Source organism: Tenrec ecaudatus, chromosome 8 (assembly GCF_050624435.1).
Source record: "Tenrec ecaudatus isolate mTenEca1 chromosome 8, mTenEca1.hap1, whole genome shotgun sequence".
Classification (NCBI taxonomy): Eukaryota; Metazoa; Chordata; class Mammalia; order Afrosoricida; family Tenrecidae; genus Tenrec; species Tenrec ecaudatus.
This window is the reverse complement of record NC_134537.1, coordinates 163,226,906-163,246,971: the sequence shown is the minus strand read 5'-3', so window position 1 is coordinate 163,246,971 and position 20,066 is coordinate 163,226,906. Positions and strand designations below refer to the sequence as shown.

Below are 20,066 nucleotides of genomic sequence, written 5' to 3'. Positions count from 1 at the left end.
TTGCATTTGTAACAACCCTTCTCTCTAGATTCCTAATACCTCACACAATGTAAATGCTATGTAACTGCACTTGCTGCTTCCTCCTAGTCTTTGAGAGGTTGCTTTAACCATTTACTGGTAATTTTCCCCCACTGGTAATTATCAATTATTTTTTATCCTTGATCTATCATAACCCTTAGATAAGCAGTGTCAATTGTGCTGAAACTGGCGGTGATCCTGAGTGTGACTTGGGGTAAATGTTAACAGAAGTTTATCATACCTGGAATGTCTACTAGAGAGATTAAAATGAGTAATTTCTTAAGAATTACAGGCCTACAATATAAAACAAATTTTATGCAAAACAAAGTACCGCTTTAGGTACAAAATTACTGACAAAATTAGACCATCAGGGAGGTTAAAGTTTATAGATTAAGTATATATGATGCTCAGATCTAGGTTCAAAATAGTGGGGAATAAAGTCATTTCACCAAAGAAGACATGCAAATAGTGAACCCAAACCAACTCACTGCCACTGAGTCCATTCTAACTCACAGCCACTCTCCAGGTCAGAGCCGAACTGCTCCTGCAGGTCTGAGGAGCCACTGGTGTGTTCAAAGCGTTGACCTTGTTGTGGCTAGCAGTCCAATGACTAATCCACTACACCACCAGGGCATCCGAAATGGCCAAAAAAGCCACAAAATTACTAGCCATTAAATGCACTGCCATCAGTTGATTCAGACTCATATAAAGGCTTTCTGAGACTATAATCTATCCAGAAGTAGACTGGAGGATTTGAACTGCCAACCTTGTGGTTAGCAACGCAATGCCTAACACCACAGTGTTCTACCTGGCTCCTTAGAACTGTGGTGTGATCCAGCAATTCTACCCCAGACTACTCAACAGACGTAAAGCAGTGACACAAACACACACAATGTTCACTGCAATACTCACCTACACTAGTCAACTGGCAGAATCCATCCAAACGGCTATCAACAGTACCATAAAACACTGTGGTACCTACACGCAATGGACTCTTACTCACCCAGAGACATAAAAAAGAAAGCGGCATCAGGATCGGAGGAAGACTCACTCACCGCCTAGGATAAGCAGATGGCACAAACTTGCTCGCTGAAAGGAAAAGCAGACCTGAAGCACTTACTGATGAGGCTCAAAGACTAAAACCCCTCCAATGGGTTACACCTCAGTACAGAGAAAACCAAACACCTCGCAACCGAGTCAGTAAGGCACAGGATGATAAATGCAGAAAAACCTGAAGTTGTCAAGGATTTTCATTTTACTTAGATCCATAATCAATGTTCATGGGAACAGTAGTTAAAAAACCAAACGACATACTGACCTGGGCAATTCTGCTGCAAGACTTCTTTAAAGTGCTAAAAAGTAAAATTTCACTTCGAGGATTAAGGTGCGCCTTACCTCCTAAGGCACGGCATTTTCATTTACTTCGTATGCTTCTGGAAGTTGAACAATGAAACAGGAAGACTAAATAATCGATGCCTTACAGTGTTGGCATAGAACAGTGACTACACCATGGGCTGCCAGAAGCTATAAGTACAGCCAGAATGCTCCTTGCTTTATTTAGATCAGGAGCGGCCAGTCCCTGGGGCAAGGCCATCATGCGAGCGAGCAGAAAAGGAAGACTTTTGATGAGAGGGACTGACATTGCAGTAACAGTGGCTGTTAACACGGGTTCGAGTCTAACAACTGTTAGACTGGCGTAGGTGTGCGGTGATTTTGTTTCCTTCAGTTACGCACAGGGTGCTAATGATGGCACCTAACAAAGCAGGTCACAATATGTTGGCAGTGAGTTTGGTTTGGTTACTAAAGTAAAAGGAGCTGACAGTATAGTGGTTACGAGTTGGACTGGTAACTGTGAGGTTAGCAGTTCAAAAACACCAGCCGTTTTGCTGGAGAAAGCCTTTCTAATCCAGCAAAAAGTTATTTTCTGAACTTCAGATGACCTTCTCTCATATGGTGGGTGCCTCGCAAGAGAACCTAGGTCCAAAAAGGAGCTTCCCAAGTGTGAATTGGCTCCAGGCTATCCAAAAAATAAAAAAAATCAGACTCACAGCAATCGAGTCAATGTCGACTTATAGCAACCCACATGGGGGCTGTAATTGTGTACAGAAGCATCAATAAAACCCAGTCTTTCTCCCAAAGAGCTGCTGGTAGTTTTGAAATGCCGACCATGCAGATCGCAGTCCAAGGTGTAACCACTACACTACCAAGATCCTTGTCTCCAGGCTATAAATAGTCTAATTCGTATGTTGCCTGACTCTCACATGAACTGATTTCTTTTCAAGTAAATCAGTATTTGCCTGTTTATATGGGTACATACCACTGGTTCTGTGTATCGAGAGCACCCAAATTCAGGGACTCGATGTCAGAGAATTACAATGGGCTCCTCAGAGTGTAAGCTCCAAATGAGTATGTACCACTGTAGTTACAGTGAAAACAAAACAAAAACACCAAACTAACAAGGCAGAAAGTCATCCATGCAATCATGTGGTTAGTTATTTTTGTGGTCAAATAAAATAAGGAGCCAAAAGGTAAATAGGCAGAGGGGGGAGGGAGAAAACAGATGGAAAAAAAAAACCAAAGCTCAAAGAAAAAAGTTCCATCTCTCTCTCCCTCTGAAAACTTTTAAACCTTCCTCTTGGAACATAAGATCTCTATCTAGTTTCTACCATGCCACACTAAGGCAAAATGATCACTAATCACAGTAGTATTGCTATCAACATCTGCTACAGTACTCACACAGATAAAACCCGTACCACTGCCATCAAGTTGATCCGGACTCACAGTGACCCAGCAGGACAGAGCAGAACTGCACAGCGTTCCCGAAGCTGTAAACCTTTACAAGAGCAGACAGTCTCATGGTTCTCCTGCGGAACAGCTGGTGGGTTTCAATTCCTGACCTGGCGGTTAGTAGCACACTGCATGCACCAGGGAGGGCTCCATAAGCATATGGCCGTGCTGCTTTACAGGAGGCAAAGTAAGATTCCCTACTCCTTTTCAAACACCAGCATCAAAAGAACAGGGCAGATGTTGGCTTGGTCATAAGTAATGCTGGATTAGACAGCATACTGATAGGGATGTTCTAAGTAAAAATAGGTCAACATTCTTTTAATTTTTTTAAACATTTTATTAGGGACTCATACAACTCTTATCACAATCCATACATATACATACATCAATTGTACAAAGCACATCTGCACATTCTTTGTCCTAATCATTTTCAAAGCATTTGCATCAAGTCCTCTTTTTTCCCCTCCCTCCCTGCTTCCCCCCTCCCTCATGAGCCCTTGATAATTTATAAATTATTATTTTGTCATATCTTGCTCTATCCGGCGTCTCCCTTCACCCCCCACAAAACAATGAGGGCAAAGGTAAGGAACAGCACACAATACACGACAGAAACAAAAGATAGGTAGTTCCATGCTGCTGAAAAAGAACTGGAAAGATTTGTGTGGCCTGTTACCCCATTAATCAGGTCACACTCCTGTATTTCTTGGGGCCTACTACGTATCTGAAAGCGAATGCTGTGGGGAGCTTCCTCATCTCTTGTAGTCTGTGCTGAATCTGGCTCATGGACTTTAAGCCAAAGGCCAGTAATACTGTCCACTGACCCTGGGAGCCATCAGAGTCTGCCATTTGACCTGTTGTCTTGGATTCTCTGCATCCACCAGCAGCTGTCGTCTCACTGCTTCCAGGTTCATCAGCCCCAACTGTTCCTTGAGTCAGGAAAAGCCTAAAGTTTAACATCTGATCCATGGACTTGAACCAGACCAGGCTCACCTGCCACTACAACTACGTGAGCCACTTCATCTGATACAGATTTATTTCTATGTGTGTGTATGTCACTGGCTTGCTTCTCTGAAGAACCCAGCTTAGCACAATCTCACAAGCCATCTGTTAAGTAATCAGGAATCTATTTTGTATGGTAATGATATAGAAAATCTGAAAGCAATAATTATTCCACCTTAACATCTTTACAAGCAAATGAGTATATGCAGAAAAGATGACAAGGAGTTGTTTCTGGTTCAGGAACATGTATTTATTTTTTTTAAAAAAACACATTCTTCCTAGATTCCATAAGAAAGAACATTCAGAGAAACGAAAGCTCTCAAGAGAATGAGTATTACGAGAGGATTTTACAGTGAAAGACAGTGGGAACAGAAAGATCTGGAATTGAGTTTGAGTTCCACAGCTAACTAGCTATGTCATGGAGTAAGTCAATATGCTTCAGTTTTCTTACAGGTAAGTAGTAAATACCCGTCTCATCTACGCACAACCTCAGGAACAGTACAAAGTAACAGATGGGAAAACCGCAATGGACTATAGTTTATAAGTGATTCCAGAATAAATATACCCAAACCCAGTTCCATTGAGTTGATTCGGATTCTCAGCAGCCCTGGATGGGGTTTCTCAGACTCCACATCTTTATGGGCACACAGAACCCCTTCCTTCTCCCAGGTGGCAGCTGGCCGGTTGAGAGCACCAACCTTGCAATCAGCAGCCCCACGTGGAAACCACAAGGCCCTCAGGCCTCCTTAGGGAATAAATCTAGTAGCATTTAGGTTAGATTTCAAGCATGCATGTGATTTCAATATACAGAAATGTGAAAGGCATTACAACAAAGGTTTACAGTCATGGAACCGCTCTTGTGGGGTTCCAAGACTGTAAACCTTTACAGGAGTAGAAAGTCTCATTTTTCTCCCAGGGCGTTGTTGGGGTCAAACTGCTGACCTTGTGGTTAGCAAATCAATGAGCAACCCACTAGGCCATGAGAGACTGCTATTACAGGCATCTCTCTCTTGAAACACATTAGTACAATGTACTTATATATTTGTATATTCCACTCACCCAGGAGCAACCTGACAGCGGAGACACTGTTCTAATAATGTTCTTTCCCTGGTGCCATAAGGGGTTAAGTACCAGACTGCTAACGGCAAGGTTGTCAGTTCCAACTCATCAGCTGCCATTGGGCAAGAGATGAAGCTGTCAGCTCCCATAAAGGCTCACAGTCTTGCACACTTTCGAGAGCAGCTCTACTCTGCTCTAGAGGGTCACTAGGAGTCAGACGAACTCAATGGCAGTGGGTTTAGTATCTCAACATTTTTCCCTGGCCAAATTTTAAGTTGTACACAGGCAATCTTGGCTTTAAGCTTACACACTGAAAGAAAAATGAGGAAGTTATGTATTTATTGAACTATAAGATTTCTCCCCCTCCCCCCAGAAGAATTTATTTCAAGAGGGCATTGAATCTGCAGCTCTGGGGGGACATATCTGATCGGAGCACACGGGTGCTGATGAAGGGGGAGGAGAGAGTGGAGCACATCCTGGCCCACCAGGCCTTGAGGACAATGACCCCAATTAGAGCAGCCAGTACACAGAAAGGACCACACGGCCAGCCCCTCTGAGACATGACGCCCTCATTGACTCATAGCTTTACAGAGGACACACCGGAGACACAGTGTGGGAATTGCACCCGATCTGATCCCGTCACACCGAGGCAAAACACTAAGTGGGTGCAACAGAACAGTAAGGGAATGGAGCTGCGAGGTCCCCAAGGAATGCTGAAGGTGGATTTTGGGGCCAGGGCATGGTGTCCCAACAGACTAGACTGGAAAACACTCTTAAAGGCCAACGAATGATCCTTGAACTAACTACAAGCTTTCCTTTCTTGTTGTGTTTTGTTTTTTTGTCATTGATTTGTTGTTTTGCTGTATACTGTTGCTTGGTTTTGCTCTGTCTTGTCTTTGTGCATGTTATTAACTCCGCAGGTCTGTCTAAATAAGATAGGTTGGATGAACAATGTGGAGGAGAAAACAATTGGACTGACAGTTCTGGGGGGATATGGGAGAGGAGGAGGTGGGGGGAAAGGAAGTGGTGTTAACAAACCCAGGGACAAGGGAACAACAAATGATCCAAATTGGTGGTGAGGAGGGTGTGGAAGGCCTGGAGGGTGTGGAAGGCCTGGTAGGGCATGATCAAGGGTAATGTAACCAAGAGGAATTGCTGAAACCCAGGTGGGAACTGAGCATGATAGTGGGGCAGGAGGAAAGTCAAGGGAAATAGAGGAAAGAGCTGGGAGGCAAAGGGCATTTAAAGAGGTCTAGATGAAGACATGTACATATGCAAATATATTTATTTTGGGGGGGGAATAGATCTATGTGAATATATTTATAGGTTTAGTATGAAGGTAGCAGAAGGACATTGAGCCTCCACTCAAGTACACCCTCAATGCAAGAATACTTTCTTCTATTAAATTGGCATTCTATGATGCTCACCTTCCCGACACAACCGCTGAAGACAAAGTAGGCGAACAACTAAATGTGATGAAGAAAGCTGATGGTGCCTGGCTATCAAAAGAGATAGCGTCTGGGGTCTTAAAGGCTTGAAGGTAAACAAGTGGCCATCTAGCTCAGAAGCAACAAAGCCCACATGGAAGAAGCACACCAGCCTGTGTATCACGAGGTGCCGGAGGGATCAGTTATCAGGCATCAAAGAACAAAAAATCATGATTGTGTGCTCACCTCCATGATACAATCGCTGAAGACAAATGGGTGCATAAGCAAGTGTGGCAAAGAAAGCTGATGGTGCCCGGCTATCAAATGATATAGCATCTGGGGTCTTAAAGGCTTAAAGGTAAACAAGCAGCCATCTAGCTCAGAAGCAACAAAGCCCACATGGAAGAAGCACACCAGCCTGTGAGATCACGAGGAGTCGAAGGGATCACGTATCAGGCATCACCAGAACAAAGTCTTACCATAGTGAATGAGGGGGGGAATGCGGAGTGGAGATCCAAAGCCCATTTGCAGGCCACTGGACATCCCATTACAGAAGGGTCTTGGGGAGGAGACGAGCCAGACGGTGCGATGTAGTAACAATAAAAATACAACTTTCCTCTAGTTCCTAAATGCTTCCCCCCTCCTCACCTATCATGATCCCAATTCTACCTCGCAAGTTTGGCTAGATCAGGATGGACACTGGTACAGATAGGAACTGGAAACACAGATGGAATCCAGGGTGGATGATCCCTTCAGGACCAGTGGTGAGAGTAGCAATACCAGAAAGGTGGGCTGCAAATGGGGACCCAATTACAAGGATCTAAATGTGACCTCCTCTCTGGGGGACGGACAATAGGAAAATGGGTGAAGGGAGATGTCAGACAGGGAAAGATATGACAAAATAATAATTTATAAATTATCAAGGGTTCATGAGGGAGTGGGGAGTGGGTTGGAAGGATAGGATAAAGTGAGGATCTGATGCCAGGGGCTTAAGTGGAGAGCAAATGTTTTGAGAATGATGAGGGCAATGAATGTACAAATGTGCTTTACACAACTGATGTATGTATGGATTGTGATAAGAGTTGTATGAGCCCCTAATAAAATGATTTCAAAAAATTGTATGAGCCCACAATAAAATAATTTTTTAAAAAAGATGTATCCAGAGATCAACATTGTGATCTTAAGTCAGAAGTATTTGGGGCCCACTCCAGCTAAAGACAGTACCTATAGTCACATGCAAACAAAAAACAAACTCATTGCTGTTAGTGCCACTGGTTCAATTCTGCCGGCTAAAGCAGACACACGACTTGTTTCACACTGATTTTGTAGAGCTGACCAAGGTCACACAGTGTGCCACATGCCCAGTTCATTCGTCCTCACAGTGACTCTGACTAAGGAAAACTGTGCCACAGGGCTTCCGAGGCCGTAATCCTCACAGGCGCAGATGGTCACGTGACTGCTGGGTTTGAACAGCCACCCTTTCAGTGCACCGGTGCGTACAAAGTGTTCAAAACAGGGCTCTGCTGCTGCTTGTCACCACCCAGTAGTTTCCGATCTGCAACCCCATACTTGCTAACAGAATCAATGGTGACAGTGATGTGCCATCCCCGAATGTTGCCAAGGAAAGTTAAGTGCAGCAACTGTCCATCTGTCTTGCAGTTTTTCTTGACTCCGTATCAAATATGGTGTCCTTTTCTAGTGACTGATCTATCTATGCTGGAGGAGTCTGGTGGTGAGGCAGCTCCGTGTTGGGCTGTGAGTCTCTGAGTCAGCAGTTGGAAACCACCAGCAATACTGCAGGATCAAGACTGGGTTTTCTACTCCTGTAAACAGTTGCAGGCTTGGAAACTCGCTCACCAGGGTCACTGTGCGCCAGCACTGACTCGATGGCTGTGAGTTTGGATTGGATCAATCCTGATCATGTCCACTGTAGGGCAAGACAGAAGTCTCACTATGCTTGCTTCTAAGGGGCATTCTGGTTATATTCTCCCCCCCAAATGCATCTGTCTGTTCTGGTAGCCCACACTCGTACAGTGACACTTCAGCTGTCAAATTCATTTCATTCCAAATTCATATTCAAACACCAAAGTTTGAAAACTAAACATATTTTTAATAATAATAAAAAAACGAATAATTGGCCCTGAGGCCCACCAAAAATCACTCCTAGAAGCTCACTTTGGAGGCTTCTAGCCTCTTCACCTGTGTCAGGTATGCAAGTCATCAAGTGGTTTCTGTTCATCCTAGATGGTCTGGGTTCATTATTCCTGGTTATCAATTTCCACACCCTTTGCGGCATTACATTATTCTCCCCCAAAATGGTGGCAATGCCAACCTAGCCACGCTGCTGTATTCAGCCTTTCAAAATTTCTTTTTCTTTGACTCTGTTGTGGTTCCAACAGTTTTCCATTAGGTTTTACTGCTGGTATCACTAACTTCCTTTGGAGTCAAGGTCACCGTATTTTACGCCAACAGAAATAATAAAAACAAACGCACAACGCTGAAAGCGTTAATGCATTAACACAAGCACCGTATGTTGTCTGCGCAAGAGGGGAGCTGACACTGAAGTATCACCCCTTGGAGTGAGCAGCAAGATTCCACGCATGCGCACTCACTCTCGGCCGGACAGGTTTTTTCAAGCCAGAGTCTCCAGCAGTGTCAAGTTCGAGCGTGGAACTGTTCAACAATCCATGCACAGTCAGTACTCCTCACCCACACCTGTTGGAATGTGTCGGTTCTCCTCTGGCCTTCTTTTTCCATTGTACAGCTTTCGCATGCCTGTGAGATGGCTAACATCACCACGGTTTGGGTCACACACCTTAGTCAGGAAAGCAACATTTTTGCTTCTGAAATTTTTAAAAAGGCTTTCCTCAACAGTTCTTATGAGTCCTCAGAAATTGAAACTGGAACTACCATGTGACCAAGCCTTCCACTCCAAGATACAGACCACCCCCCCAAGACTTGAAAGCAGAAACTCAGAGACCTGTAGGTACCAGTGTCCACGGCAACACGACTCAGAAAAGCCAAAAGTAGAAACCACCTAAATGTGCTCAAGACACGACTGGACACACAAAACGTGGTATGTGCAATGGAACCCGAACTCAGCCAGTAGGCAACATGGAAGGCAGTCTTGATGTATACTGCAGTGAGGGAGCTTGAAAGGCGTGCTGAACAAAATGAGTCAATCACAAAAGGGCAAATACTGTATGACCTCATTTATATAAAAGGCATGACATGGCAAAGCATAGAGACCAGAGCCAATGTGCAGATACCATGGGCAGGAAGGAAAGGTGGGTTTAATGGGAAGGGCGTCACACTGAATAAGACGAGGGTTGAACAGGTGACTATTGTAACCCGTGTTCGTAAGCTGTCAGCCATAAAAAGGCGTTGAGGCAAACTTGCGTGAAAGGTATTTATGCTCATGAGTAGCCACCTAAGATGCAAATACTGAGTCTCTTCCCAGCTGAGAAAAGACTCATGGAGACAACTATTCAAAAAAAACTAATGGACCATGAAAACATTAGTCTCTTTAGCCCTGAGACAAGAGGACGTAGATAGAAAGAATTGGACTGGTGGAACCTGAGACTGATCCTTCGTCACCTTTCAGGGCCGGACCTGAACAAACCCTTGTGTTATAGAATAATTTACCATTTATGATCAAATGAGCAACATTACCCAGGGATAGAGGGTTAGCAAAGAAGGAATGGAAATAGAGACTGGGATAAATGGGATAAATGACGGCAGTGAACAGATTGAAATGGATGAGTTGAAACAAAATGTGGAAAAAAGCTTTTGAATATAAAACTCATGATCTCCACTGTAAACTTTCACCGAAATCACAATAAAAATCTTTAAAACTATACACGTATATATTCACAATGGCAAAAAAAAATGTGTTCACTGGTTTTGGGGGCTTAGGGTCTTGGTTTCATGGGACATCCCAGTTAACTGGGCTAATAATTGTTTAATGCCTGTTCTGCCTCCTAGGCTGTTATGTAGAGCTTGGTGTCTCTATTCTTGGACCAAGAGTCAAGAATAGGAGGAAGACATGTGGCTAATCTGCCTCTGTGGGAACAACTGCCTCCTTTCCACTAGACTAGCAGGACATGGTGCCCCAAAGGGGAGAAATGCAGAATAGAATCTCAAATTACCATGGGTTCTAGACTTTATGAAGCTAAGGAAGATGGACAAAGATTGCCCTGGTATATCCTTTAAACTAAAAATATCCTCTGTAGTCATCTTGAAACAACCATCAGTATAGTTTAACTAGTCAAATAAAGGTCAGCCTTGATTGAGCACTATGCTCTTTGAACGTAGATGTGGGCTCAAACGTTATCAGGACCCTGGAGAATTAGACAGGAACCTTAAGGAGCGGTGTGTTTGTGTTTGGGGAGGAAAGAAGGGTGACAATGGTTACAGAGCTCAAGCATGTACTCAATGTCACTAAATTATACACGTAAAAACTGTCGAATTGGTGTAGGTTTGCTGTGCATATTCAACAAAATAAATGAAACTTAGGGGGGGGGGGAAGAACATGTCCATCTTACTTCAAAAGAACAAGAATCAAATTTTTATGAATTTAGAAACCTAACTAAATTCAAACATATTACTGAGTTAAGATTATAGAGCTTTTATAGAAAGACACCATTCAGATTCTCTATATTCTAAGTGACTCTTTAAATCCCAGGATGTAATTTCTCGAAGTGTTTATATATTACACTACAAGCCTACTGAAATCCGTCTCCTAAAATCCTTGCAACATAAAATATTGTGCTGTGCGAGACAAAGGTTACTCTGCATATTCATTATGTAAAAAGCAGATTTTGATCCCAAGTCCCAGAGGGCTTTGTGAAGCCCTTTGATTTCTTCACCCTTACAATATCTTCAAATTCTTAACCACCCCCAAAGATCTTACATGCGCGCTATTTAAGCTGCCGTACAACTCTTTTCCTCTTACGTTTTGCTCTCTCCATCATTAAGCTCAATGACGGAAGCATGGCACCCTGAGTCTCTTCTCGGCATTCCGTCTCCTACTGACAGACGTTCTTCAATCTGGACTTTAAACTACCTTTGGAGTTGAAAGAAGTGAGAGCAGAGGTGGAATAGCTTTCTAACTGCAACTCAAAGGATAAGAACCCAATCCTTCTGTGGCCTTAGAAGGGGTAGCCCTGAAAACAGACGTGATTTATGAAGACTTTAGCCAAGGCCAGTTTGGGTCTTACCTCCTCTGCTCTTTATAGTACTCACTTGGATTTCAGGATTTCCTGCTGCCTTCAGTTTGTTACACGATTAACAAAAAGCTCATCTGCCATGTTCACTTGGAACATCTGCCCCAAATCATTTGACCACTAACCTATTTTATTTAAGAGAAAAAGGCTGTTATTTTGGATCAGATTTTGGCTTTCTTCCATGCCACTTTGTATTAGTCTTCTGTAACAAGTCAGTCTCATCTGCTTCCGCCCCGTGGAGTTCTCCTTCCTGGTCATCAAAAAAACCTCTCTCAGCACTCATGGTCTCATTCCACTTTTCTCACTTAGTAAATTATGGAAATCAATAGGCTTCAAAAAGTTCATGGGAAAATGGAGCTAATGCTTAAAATATCAATGTCTTTGTGAAGTTCACCCTGAAGCTTCTATTTCTTTGGTCCATAACTATATTTATGTGTATTTTAGCCTATAAAATTTATGTGTATTTCTCATTCTAACACACACACGGGCTTAAAAAAGTTCATGGATGAGTTCCATTATCTTAGCATTCTTTTTCCACAAATATTTTGAAGGTCCCTTGTACATTATATAATTGTTACACAGCAATATCTATAGTTCTCAGCATTGTTCTCTTTCCCACCCTGTTTAGCACAATCCTGTGCACATATAAAATTTTGCTCCATTAGTTATTATAGGTTGGCCATCAAGCCACAATTAATTCTTTCAGGCTAATTTTGCTAAGTTTTTTTAATGCCTTAATGGCAGATAAATCAAACAAAAAATTTCTACACCTGTAGTTTATTGGTATAAAACTGCTCAAAGGTCAGGGACTTCTATTGAAATGATGTGCCATGAAAGGTCGTCTTAAATGCTTCTCTCAACTAAGTGAACTCTGTCACTTCTCACTCACTGCCAGCTCACAGCAACCCTACAGAACAGGCTGGACTGCCCTTGTGACTTTGCAGGACTGAGTAGACAACCCATCTTCCTCCCTGGGAGCTGGTGGTTTCCAACTAACCAAAGCGTAACCACTACACACCAGCACTCCCCTCCTCTTCCACTCAGGCCACCAATGAAAACAGACATTCCTTTGGCTCAAAGTTAATGTACCAGAGAACAGAAAAAACCTTGTAGTGAATCTTTAATTGCTGCACGCAAATGGCAGAGCATCCGTCTCCCCCCCACCCCCAACAACCTCATTATACACGGGAGTTCTTATGCATCTCCCCTTTAGGTAAGTCAGCAATAACTATTACCAAAGGCTACTCTCTCAAATTGGCAAATTTCTTGGGCCAATTTAGTTCACAAAGCAAGTGTCTTCTCAGCCAAGCAGAGGCCAGGATGGTAAGGACACAGAGGTAAATATAATACAATGTCTCACTCATAAACAAAATAAGCTCTAATAATAAAGTTTTATCTTCTTTAGCAACCATCCAGAATGCCTCTGTATAGGTTCTATGAGAACAAGATGTCTCTCTCTCTCTCTCTCTCTCACACACACACACACACACACACACACTTTGAATAGAAAAATTAGAGAAAAGTAACTTCCCATTTCCCCCTAAACAAACAATCATATTTGCCTGTTCATCTTTCAGATCCTACCTGAAATACAATGTAGGACGTATCAAAAATCAGTATGCTCTTGTTGAAATGGCACTTAGAAAATACAGGTAAACCCTATCAGTATTCATATTAGTAAAAACAACTCTTTCATCATCAAAAACACTTAAGAGCTCCAGGATATAATGCTAGCATTTTTTAACTTAAAATTTACTGACAGAAAAAAAAATTGGTCCATGCAATGACAAAGCGAAAAGTGTCATCCATCTATCACCAAGAAGAGTGAATCACAGCAGTTTACTCCACCCAACAGCCAGCCACTTGCTCTGAGCAGTTTAAAACCTGGAAAGCTTTCTAGCTTACTTTGTGCCAGAAATGAGTTCATTTCAAATAGTAGCCTTTAAGAATAGCTATGCAGTGGCAGGGAAATATGAGTAAATACCAAAGTCCACCAGCACAGCATTCTGTTCTACCCCCGCCCTTACCACCCCATATCCCTGTTTTTTAAGAGAAAAGCTCAGCAGACTCAATAGAAAAACGCAATACATGCTTCAAGGTTAATCCCCGTCAGGGAGTGCCCAATGGCAGGGCTACTGCTACCACTGCACACACCATCTTATCCAGAAGGTGCCAGCCCTTCTTTCAGCATCTGAATTGACCAAATACAGGGCTCACACCCATCTCTGTCAGCAGCGTCCCAACAGCAGGAGCTGAGCTAACCTACTAGGGTGTAATCTACAAAAGCAAGCAAGCAAACAAAAAACACCTCACTGCCCTGGATTCCGACTCATAGCAACCCCATGTACTGGGGAAAGGGCCCTGGAAAAGCCACCGGAGTCGGACGAAGTGAAAGCACGTATTAAGGATGCCTTCTCCACGCCACTACAGGGGCAGGCCCGTCGCCCACCTTTCTCCCATTCCCGGGAAAGGCTCAGGGGAAGCCGAGACACAAAGGGGTCTGGGGGCCCGCCACCCGGACCTGGCCCGACTCACCAGGACCGTGGTGCAGATGGACCGCAGTTCCGACTCCACTTTCTCCCGATAGTCCTTAATCAGCTGCAGCTTCTTGTCGGAGGTGTCGGTTTTCTGCTCGATGCTCGAGATGACCCTCCAGGCGGACCGGCGGCCCCCGACCACATTCTTGTAGGCCACCGAAAGCAGGTTGCGCTCTTCGTTGGACAGCTCGGCGCCCTGCTCCGTCACGGCCTTCATGCAGGTGGCCATGTCGTCGTAGCGCTCGGCCTGCTCGGCCAGCTTCGCCTTCTGGATCAACTCCGTCTTCTCCATGGCGGGCGGGCGGGCGAGCGAGCGGGCGGGGGACCGGGAGAAGAGAACGGGAGCGGCGCCGAAGCCGGATCAGGAAGAGCCCTCCTCGAAAGCCTGCGGGGCGGGGGCCGGGGGCGGCGAGGCGGCAGCAAAGAACAAAAAGGAGGGGAGGAGGGAGCGCTCCGTCAGACAATACGCCCCGCACCCCGCCCAGCCCCGGGCCGGCCCCCGCGCCCGCCCGCCTTTTGTCTGCGGCGCGCTCGCGCTCGGCGGACTTGAATTTCCCTCGCCCCCGCCCCGCCCCGCCGCCCGGCTGGGCACCCCGGGCGCGGTCGGGGGAGGTGCCCGGCGCGGCCGCGGGGCGGGGTCGGAGGGCGGCCGGGGCCCGGGAGGCCGAGGCGGAAGGCCAGGGGGCCGGAGGCGGCGCCCGCGCGGCCGCCCGCCGGCGCGCGGGGAGCGGGAAGCAAGGCCACTCCCGCCACCCCCGCCCAGCCCGGGAAGCCCAAAATGGAAGCGGCCGTTAGCCCTGCATCGTCCCCGCCGGCAGCTTCCCCTGAGGAGCGGCGCGTCCCGAGCCCGTCGTGGCCGGTGGCTGCGCCTCCCACCCCTGCCCTCGAGCTCCCAGGACGAGCTGGACGAGGGGCGCGAGAAGCGAACCTGGCGCTCACCTTCACCGTCTCCGCTGCCCGGACGCGAGTCCCACCACTTTGATCTGCTTTCAGCTGGAGCGGAGGACCCTCCCGTCTCAGCCTAGCCCGGAGCCGGAGGGCGGGCAGCGGCGCGACAGCCCCCGCTCCCGCCGCCCAATGACACGCCGCTCTCGCTCCGGGAGTCCCGCCTCCGGCCCCAGCACCAACCAATGAGGACTAAGCGCGCGGAAGGGGGGCGAGAGACGGGGGGGAGGGAGGGCGGGACGGCGCAGGATAGGAGGGTGGGTCGGACTGGCCAAGTTCGGTTGGCCGGTAGGCTGCGGCTTCGGCCACGGGGTTTCCTCCAATTAGATCCAGGGTAAAAGGACGTCACTGTTGCCATGGTGATGCTGTTACCTACTCCCCTCATCCTCCCCGCCAGCCCCCCTGCGTTTCTGGGTGCGGCACGAGACGGAGAGGCTCGCACGACCTCTCCGACTGCGGCCGAGTCTCCGCTGCCGCAGCCGCTGCGGACGGTGGGCTGCCTCCCCCCGGGCTAATGCGGCCGCAGCGCCAGGGTGCCCTGGGGAGGCTTGACTTAGGAGGGCGAAATAATCGGCGCGCTCGCAGCTCTAGCGCCTTCCTTTCCTCCCCACCTTCCTCTTCGTGACAAAGGTTTGGAGCTCAGTGCTCTAAACCCAGCCTTTAATGACGTTGCGACTAGGGCTGCAAATTAGAAGTCGTCTCATCCGCATCGGAGAGGACTTAGTTCCTGGAGAAAGTGTCTTAAGTACGGCTTTGACATTACAGATTCAGGTTTGCCTCTGGGTACCGAAAACCTGAAATTCCCCTGTAAAAAGGTAGATCCAAGGAATTCTCAGCAGGTCTCTCTGGCAAAGCTGGGTAATTATAGATAATCTCGTTAAGGATAATTTGGAGCAAAACACCCTCTCCACCCCCAGCAGTTTCTTTAAAATGTCCAGATCATGCATTAAACACATTTTTCCCACATCACGATTTCACATGGGCATGCCTGTTATTTGTTATTCTTTTTGACATGTCACTTGAAAAGTCGAAATTCTCTCCCAAGACGTTGGTTTCTGCGCTTCTCTTGCTGAAGGTGTATCTTTCTGAAAGGAATACGATTGCTGCAGACGTGCCTCCCCGTCAACAGGGTCACTACCGACGTCCTCCCGCTTCCTTCTCGGCTGCCACTTCCGAGCCCCTCCTTTAGGGTTAGGGACCTGCGGGCCATCTTGGCGTGAAAACGTCCATCTGCGCGCGCGCGCTCCTTCGCAGCGCTCCGATTCCAACCCCAGAACGTCCAAGGACGACCACATCCCAGAGAGCATTTTAAATTCCACGTGGAGCCTGGAACAGATCCGGAGAACCTCCAGAATGGAAGATCTGAGCGTGCAAACAGATGGGGAACGATTCGAACTTTCCAGAAACGTAAACTCTCTCCCAGCCGACCCCTCCCTGCCCTGCCTGCTGAAGGTGGCGTTGTGTTTTGATAGACAGGAGAGGCCTGGTTTGGAAAGGGCCTGTGTCTGAATTACAGCACTACCTTACTGTGCTCCAGGGTTCTGATGGAGGGCCTTGCTGTTATTTCTGGAATCCCTGGGGCTGGGCTGGGGACACTTGAGTGTCTATAGCCATGTGGGCTGGGTGGAGCTGGACACTGAGAAATCCCAATGGAAAGAATTTGCATCTGGAAGGTCAGATAAAATGCTTTCTGTAAAAGCCAGTGCATTTCGAGCTGAATGAAATTAGAAACAGCCCAGGCAAGGGATGAAGCCAGACAGGGTGGGGGTGGGGACACCTGAGGGGTTCATGGAGGGTGTGAATCTCTGTGGTTGGGAGAGGGGATTAACCAAAAGGTTGGAGCACACTACATTCTTTGTTGGAAGTCTGGGCCTGTACTGCCTTCTCACTAGGTGACCTCGGCAAGCTGTTGTCCCTCTCTATTCCAACAATCCCTTTCCTACTATCTCTACTTTCCCTCCGTCATCAAATACTGATTGATCAGTTACCTCATGGAATGATGGTCATGGAATGATGGTTTAAACTGCTTCAAAAATACATCACCCAGTGATATTGTAAAATATTTATTCAGAGGAATAAACGTGTAGGTCTAAAGCCCTCTGTACCTGACAATGTAAGTGAGAGAAAATAAGACTTTAGGCACTAGAATTCCTTAGACACACAAAATACTAGCATTTATTTTACGTCTCTTGCAAACTAACTCATTGAATCTGCTCAACACCCTGTCCTCATGACCTTGAGCTGGTATAACAAAAAGGTGCCGGACACCAGCCTGCACTGTTGGTGACTTGACCCCCCGATGCTCCACACGAGGAAGATGAGGAATCCTGCTTCCGTAAAGATCAACAGCCTTAAACACCCCGGGGAGCAGTTCTCTGGTGTCCTCACATGATTGCCATCCATCTAAAATGACCCTGTGGTACTGGATTTGGTCTGGTGCGATATAACAATTACCACAGTGGACGGCCATTGACAACAGTCAGAAGTTTATTTCCTCACAGTTTAGGAGACTAGGAGGCTCTCCACCAAGGTCCTTGTCTCTTCAAGGTAGGCTTCCTGATTCCTTGGAGATGTGCCTTGCCGTGTATCTTCCCTGTCCCAGCTTCCTTGCTTGCTGCTGAAGCTCTTTGCAACTGCAAAAGGAATGGACTGAAAACACGCCCTAGGCCACTCCTGCCTCCATGACCTAACACCCACAGCTGTTCCTCACTTGGGACTATGACCACAGGAGGGGTTAAGCTCCATGGCACGTCCTTATGACAGGCACGGTTCAAGTCACCACCCACCACCAGCTGTGAACTGCTGACGAAGACAGTGAAGACTTCTCCCAGCATCTTCAGTCTGAAATTGATTGTGAACATACAATCAAGACGCACTGATGAGGACTGGGGCTTGAAATGTCAAAGTTGGAAACAGGAAGGACTCGAACCCCCTGCCCGTGACTTGATTCCGATTCCTACAGTGCTTGGGAACTAGGGCCTTGGTGAGAGAAAGGCTGAGGACACCTAACAGGAGTTTGCAACATAAAGGGCTATTGCATTGAAAATAGCTCTCAGATGAAAACTAAGACTACTACGCAAAGGCATTCTACTTATGGACAATAACTTGTGAGTAGCACTGAAAAAGGGAGAATTTCAGAATGCTTCGTTGTGTTCACGCATGGATTCGAGAGGTAGTGGCACAACAGAACGAGGGAATATTGCAATGCTTAAACAATCAGAAAGGGTATGTGTCTGGGGTATGTCTTATTCCAACTATATGCTGAGCCAATAATCAGAGAAGTTGAACTATTTGACGAAGAATGCAGCATCAGGATTGGAGAAAGGCTTACTAACAAACCGGAAAGTGAGTGCTTGAAGCACTTGCTGGTGAAGATCAGCGACCGGGCCTGCAGTGTGGACCGTAAAGATCATAGAGGAAACCACCTCCTCACAACGGGACCAACAGGTAACCCCATGGTAAATGGAGGAAAGATTGACGTTGTCATGGATTTCATTTTGCATGGACCCACAATCAATGATCGTGGAAGCAGCCGTCAGGAGAGCAAAGGACACAATGCACTGGCCCAATCTGCTGCCCAAGACCTCTTTACAGCGTTGAAAAACAGGGATATCACTTTGAAGACTAAGGAATGCCTGTCCCAAGCCATGATAATTTTCAGTTGCCTCATATTTTGCCTCATAAACTGAATAAGGAAGACCGAAGAAGAATAGATGCGTTTGAATTGTGGTGCTGGAGAAGGATACTGAAAATACTGTAGACTGTCAAAAGAACAGACAAATCTCTCCGTCAAGTGATTCCTTAGATGGGAGACTACATCTCATGCACTTTGGACATGTAATCGGAGAGGTCAGTCCCCTGGAGAAGGGCATCATGCTTGGCAAAGTAGAAGGGCAGCAAATCCTTCTACGAGATGGCTTAACAATGGGTTAAAACATAGTCGCCATCTTGAGGCCGGAACTGGACCGGGCAGTGTTTCACTCTGGTGCACACGGGATTGCAATGAGTCAAACCTCACTTGACAGCACCTAACAACAGCAACAACGACAATTTGGGGACGCAAAACAATCCACCACACAAATCGATGAAGTAGGTTATTTTATTATCGATACTTCCATCTCAAGTAGGAGGGGGGAGGGAAAATATCTCCATTTCATAGCTAAGGAAATGAAGGCACAGGAAGGTCCAGCTACTCTTCTCAGGGACACACAGCCAGTAACCAGCAGCACTTGACTTTGGACCCAGGGTTCCCGGCAATCAGAGCCCATTCTCATAACCATCATGCCATTGTGCCTGCCTCACTAAGTCTCCCCAAGGTCTTGGCTAGGGGCTGCAGGGGCTTCTGGGGATGATCAGAGAAGTCTGTCTTCTCTAGATGTTTCATTCTAGTAAATGTGGAACATGTTAACCATCCCCATCCAATCAATTGAGAAGAACTCTAAGGAACAGAGCAAGTACTGAGATGTCATTGCTTTATTCATTCGTTCTTATTTCTTTCTTTCATTGTAGCAATGGTCTTTTTAATTAGTGACACAACAGCAAACATTCATTTTTATCTCTATAAGTTAGTTGCGAAATAAAATTCCTTTTACATTCAGAACTTCCCTCGGGGAAGATAATGAGAGGGACAAAGCCATTAAATGGATGCAAACCTACAGGTGACTCAGCATTATTTGCCCCCCCCCCCTTTTTTTTTAAATGAACTGGGGAGAGGCAGCAGCTAGGGCAGAAGGAAGTACACTCGATTTGAAACCAGGAAATCTTAAATCCCAGCCCCTATTCATTAGCAGCGTGACCTTAATTCAAAACCCACTGCTGTTGAGTCGATTCGGAATCACGGACCCTGTCGGACAGAGCAGAACTGTCCCTTTGGGCTTCTGAGGCTGTCGATCTTCATGGGAGCAGAAAGCACCACTGTCTTTGTCTGCAGAGCAGTCGGTGGTTTCGAACTGTTGCCCTTAACGTTAGCAACCCAACTTGTAACCTATTAAGCCACCAAGGCTCCTGGTTTGCTTTCAGACACTGTGCTATCTTTCTGAACCTCAGTGCCCTGATCTATGATAATAAGC

At 46.3% G+C, this 20,066-nt stretch overlaps 1 protein-coding gene across 1 annotated transcript in view; it reads right to left on the bottom strand.

The window, feature by feature from the left end:
- YWHAQ (tyrosine 3-monooxygenase/tryptophan 5-monooxygenase activation protein theta) overlaps positions 1-15,138 on the bottom strand; it is a 33,836-nt gene extending 18,698 nt beyond the window's left edge. The window contains exons 1-2 of the mRNA XM_075557116.1: positions 14,992-15,138; positions 14,051-14,437 (exon numbers count right to left, since the gene is read on the bottom strand). Coding sequence (XP_075413231.1) covers positions 14,051-14,344 — 294 coding nt within the window. The 5' untranslated portion in view covers positions 14,345-14,437; positions 14,992-15,138. The remainder of the gene's footprint in view (positions 1-14,050; positions 14,438-14,991) is intronic.
- Positions 15,139-20,066: the final 4,928 nt, after the last annotated feature.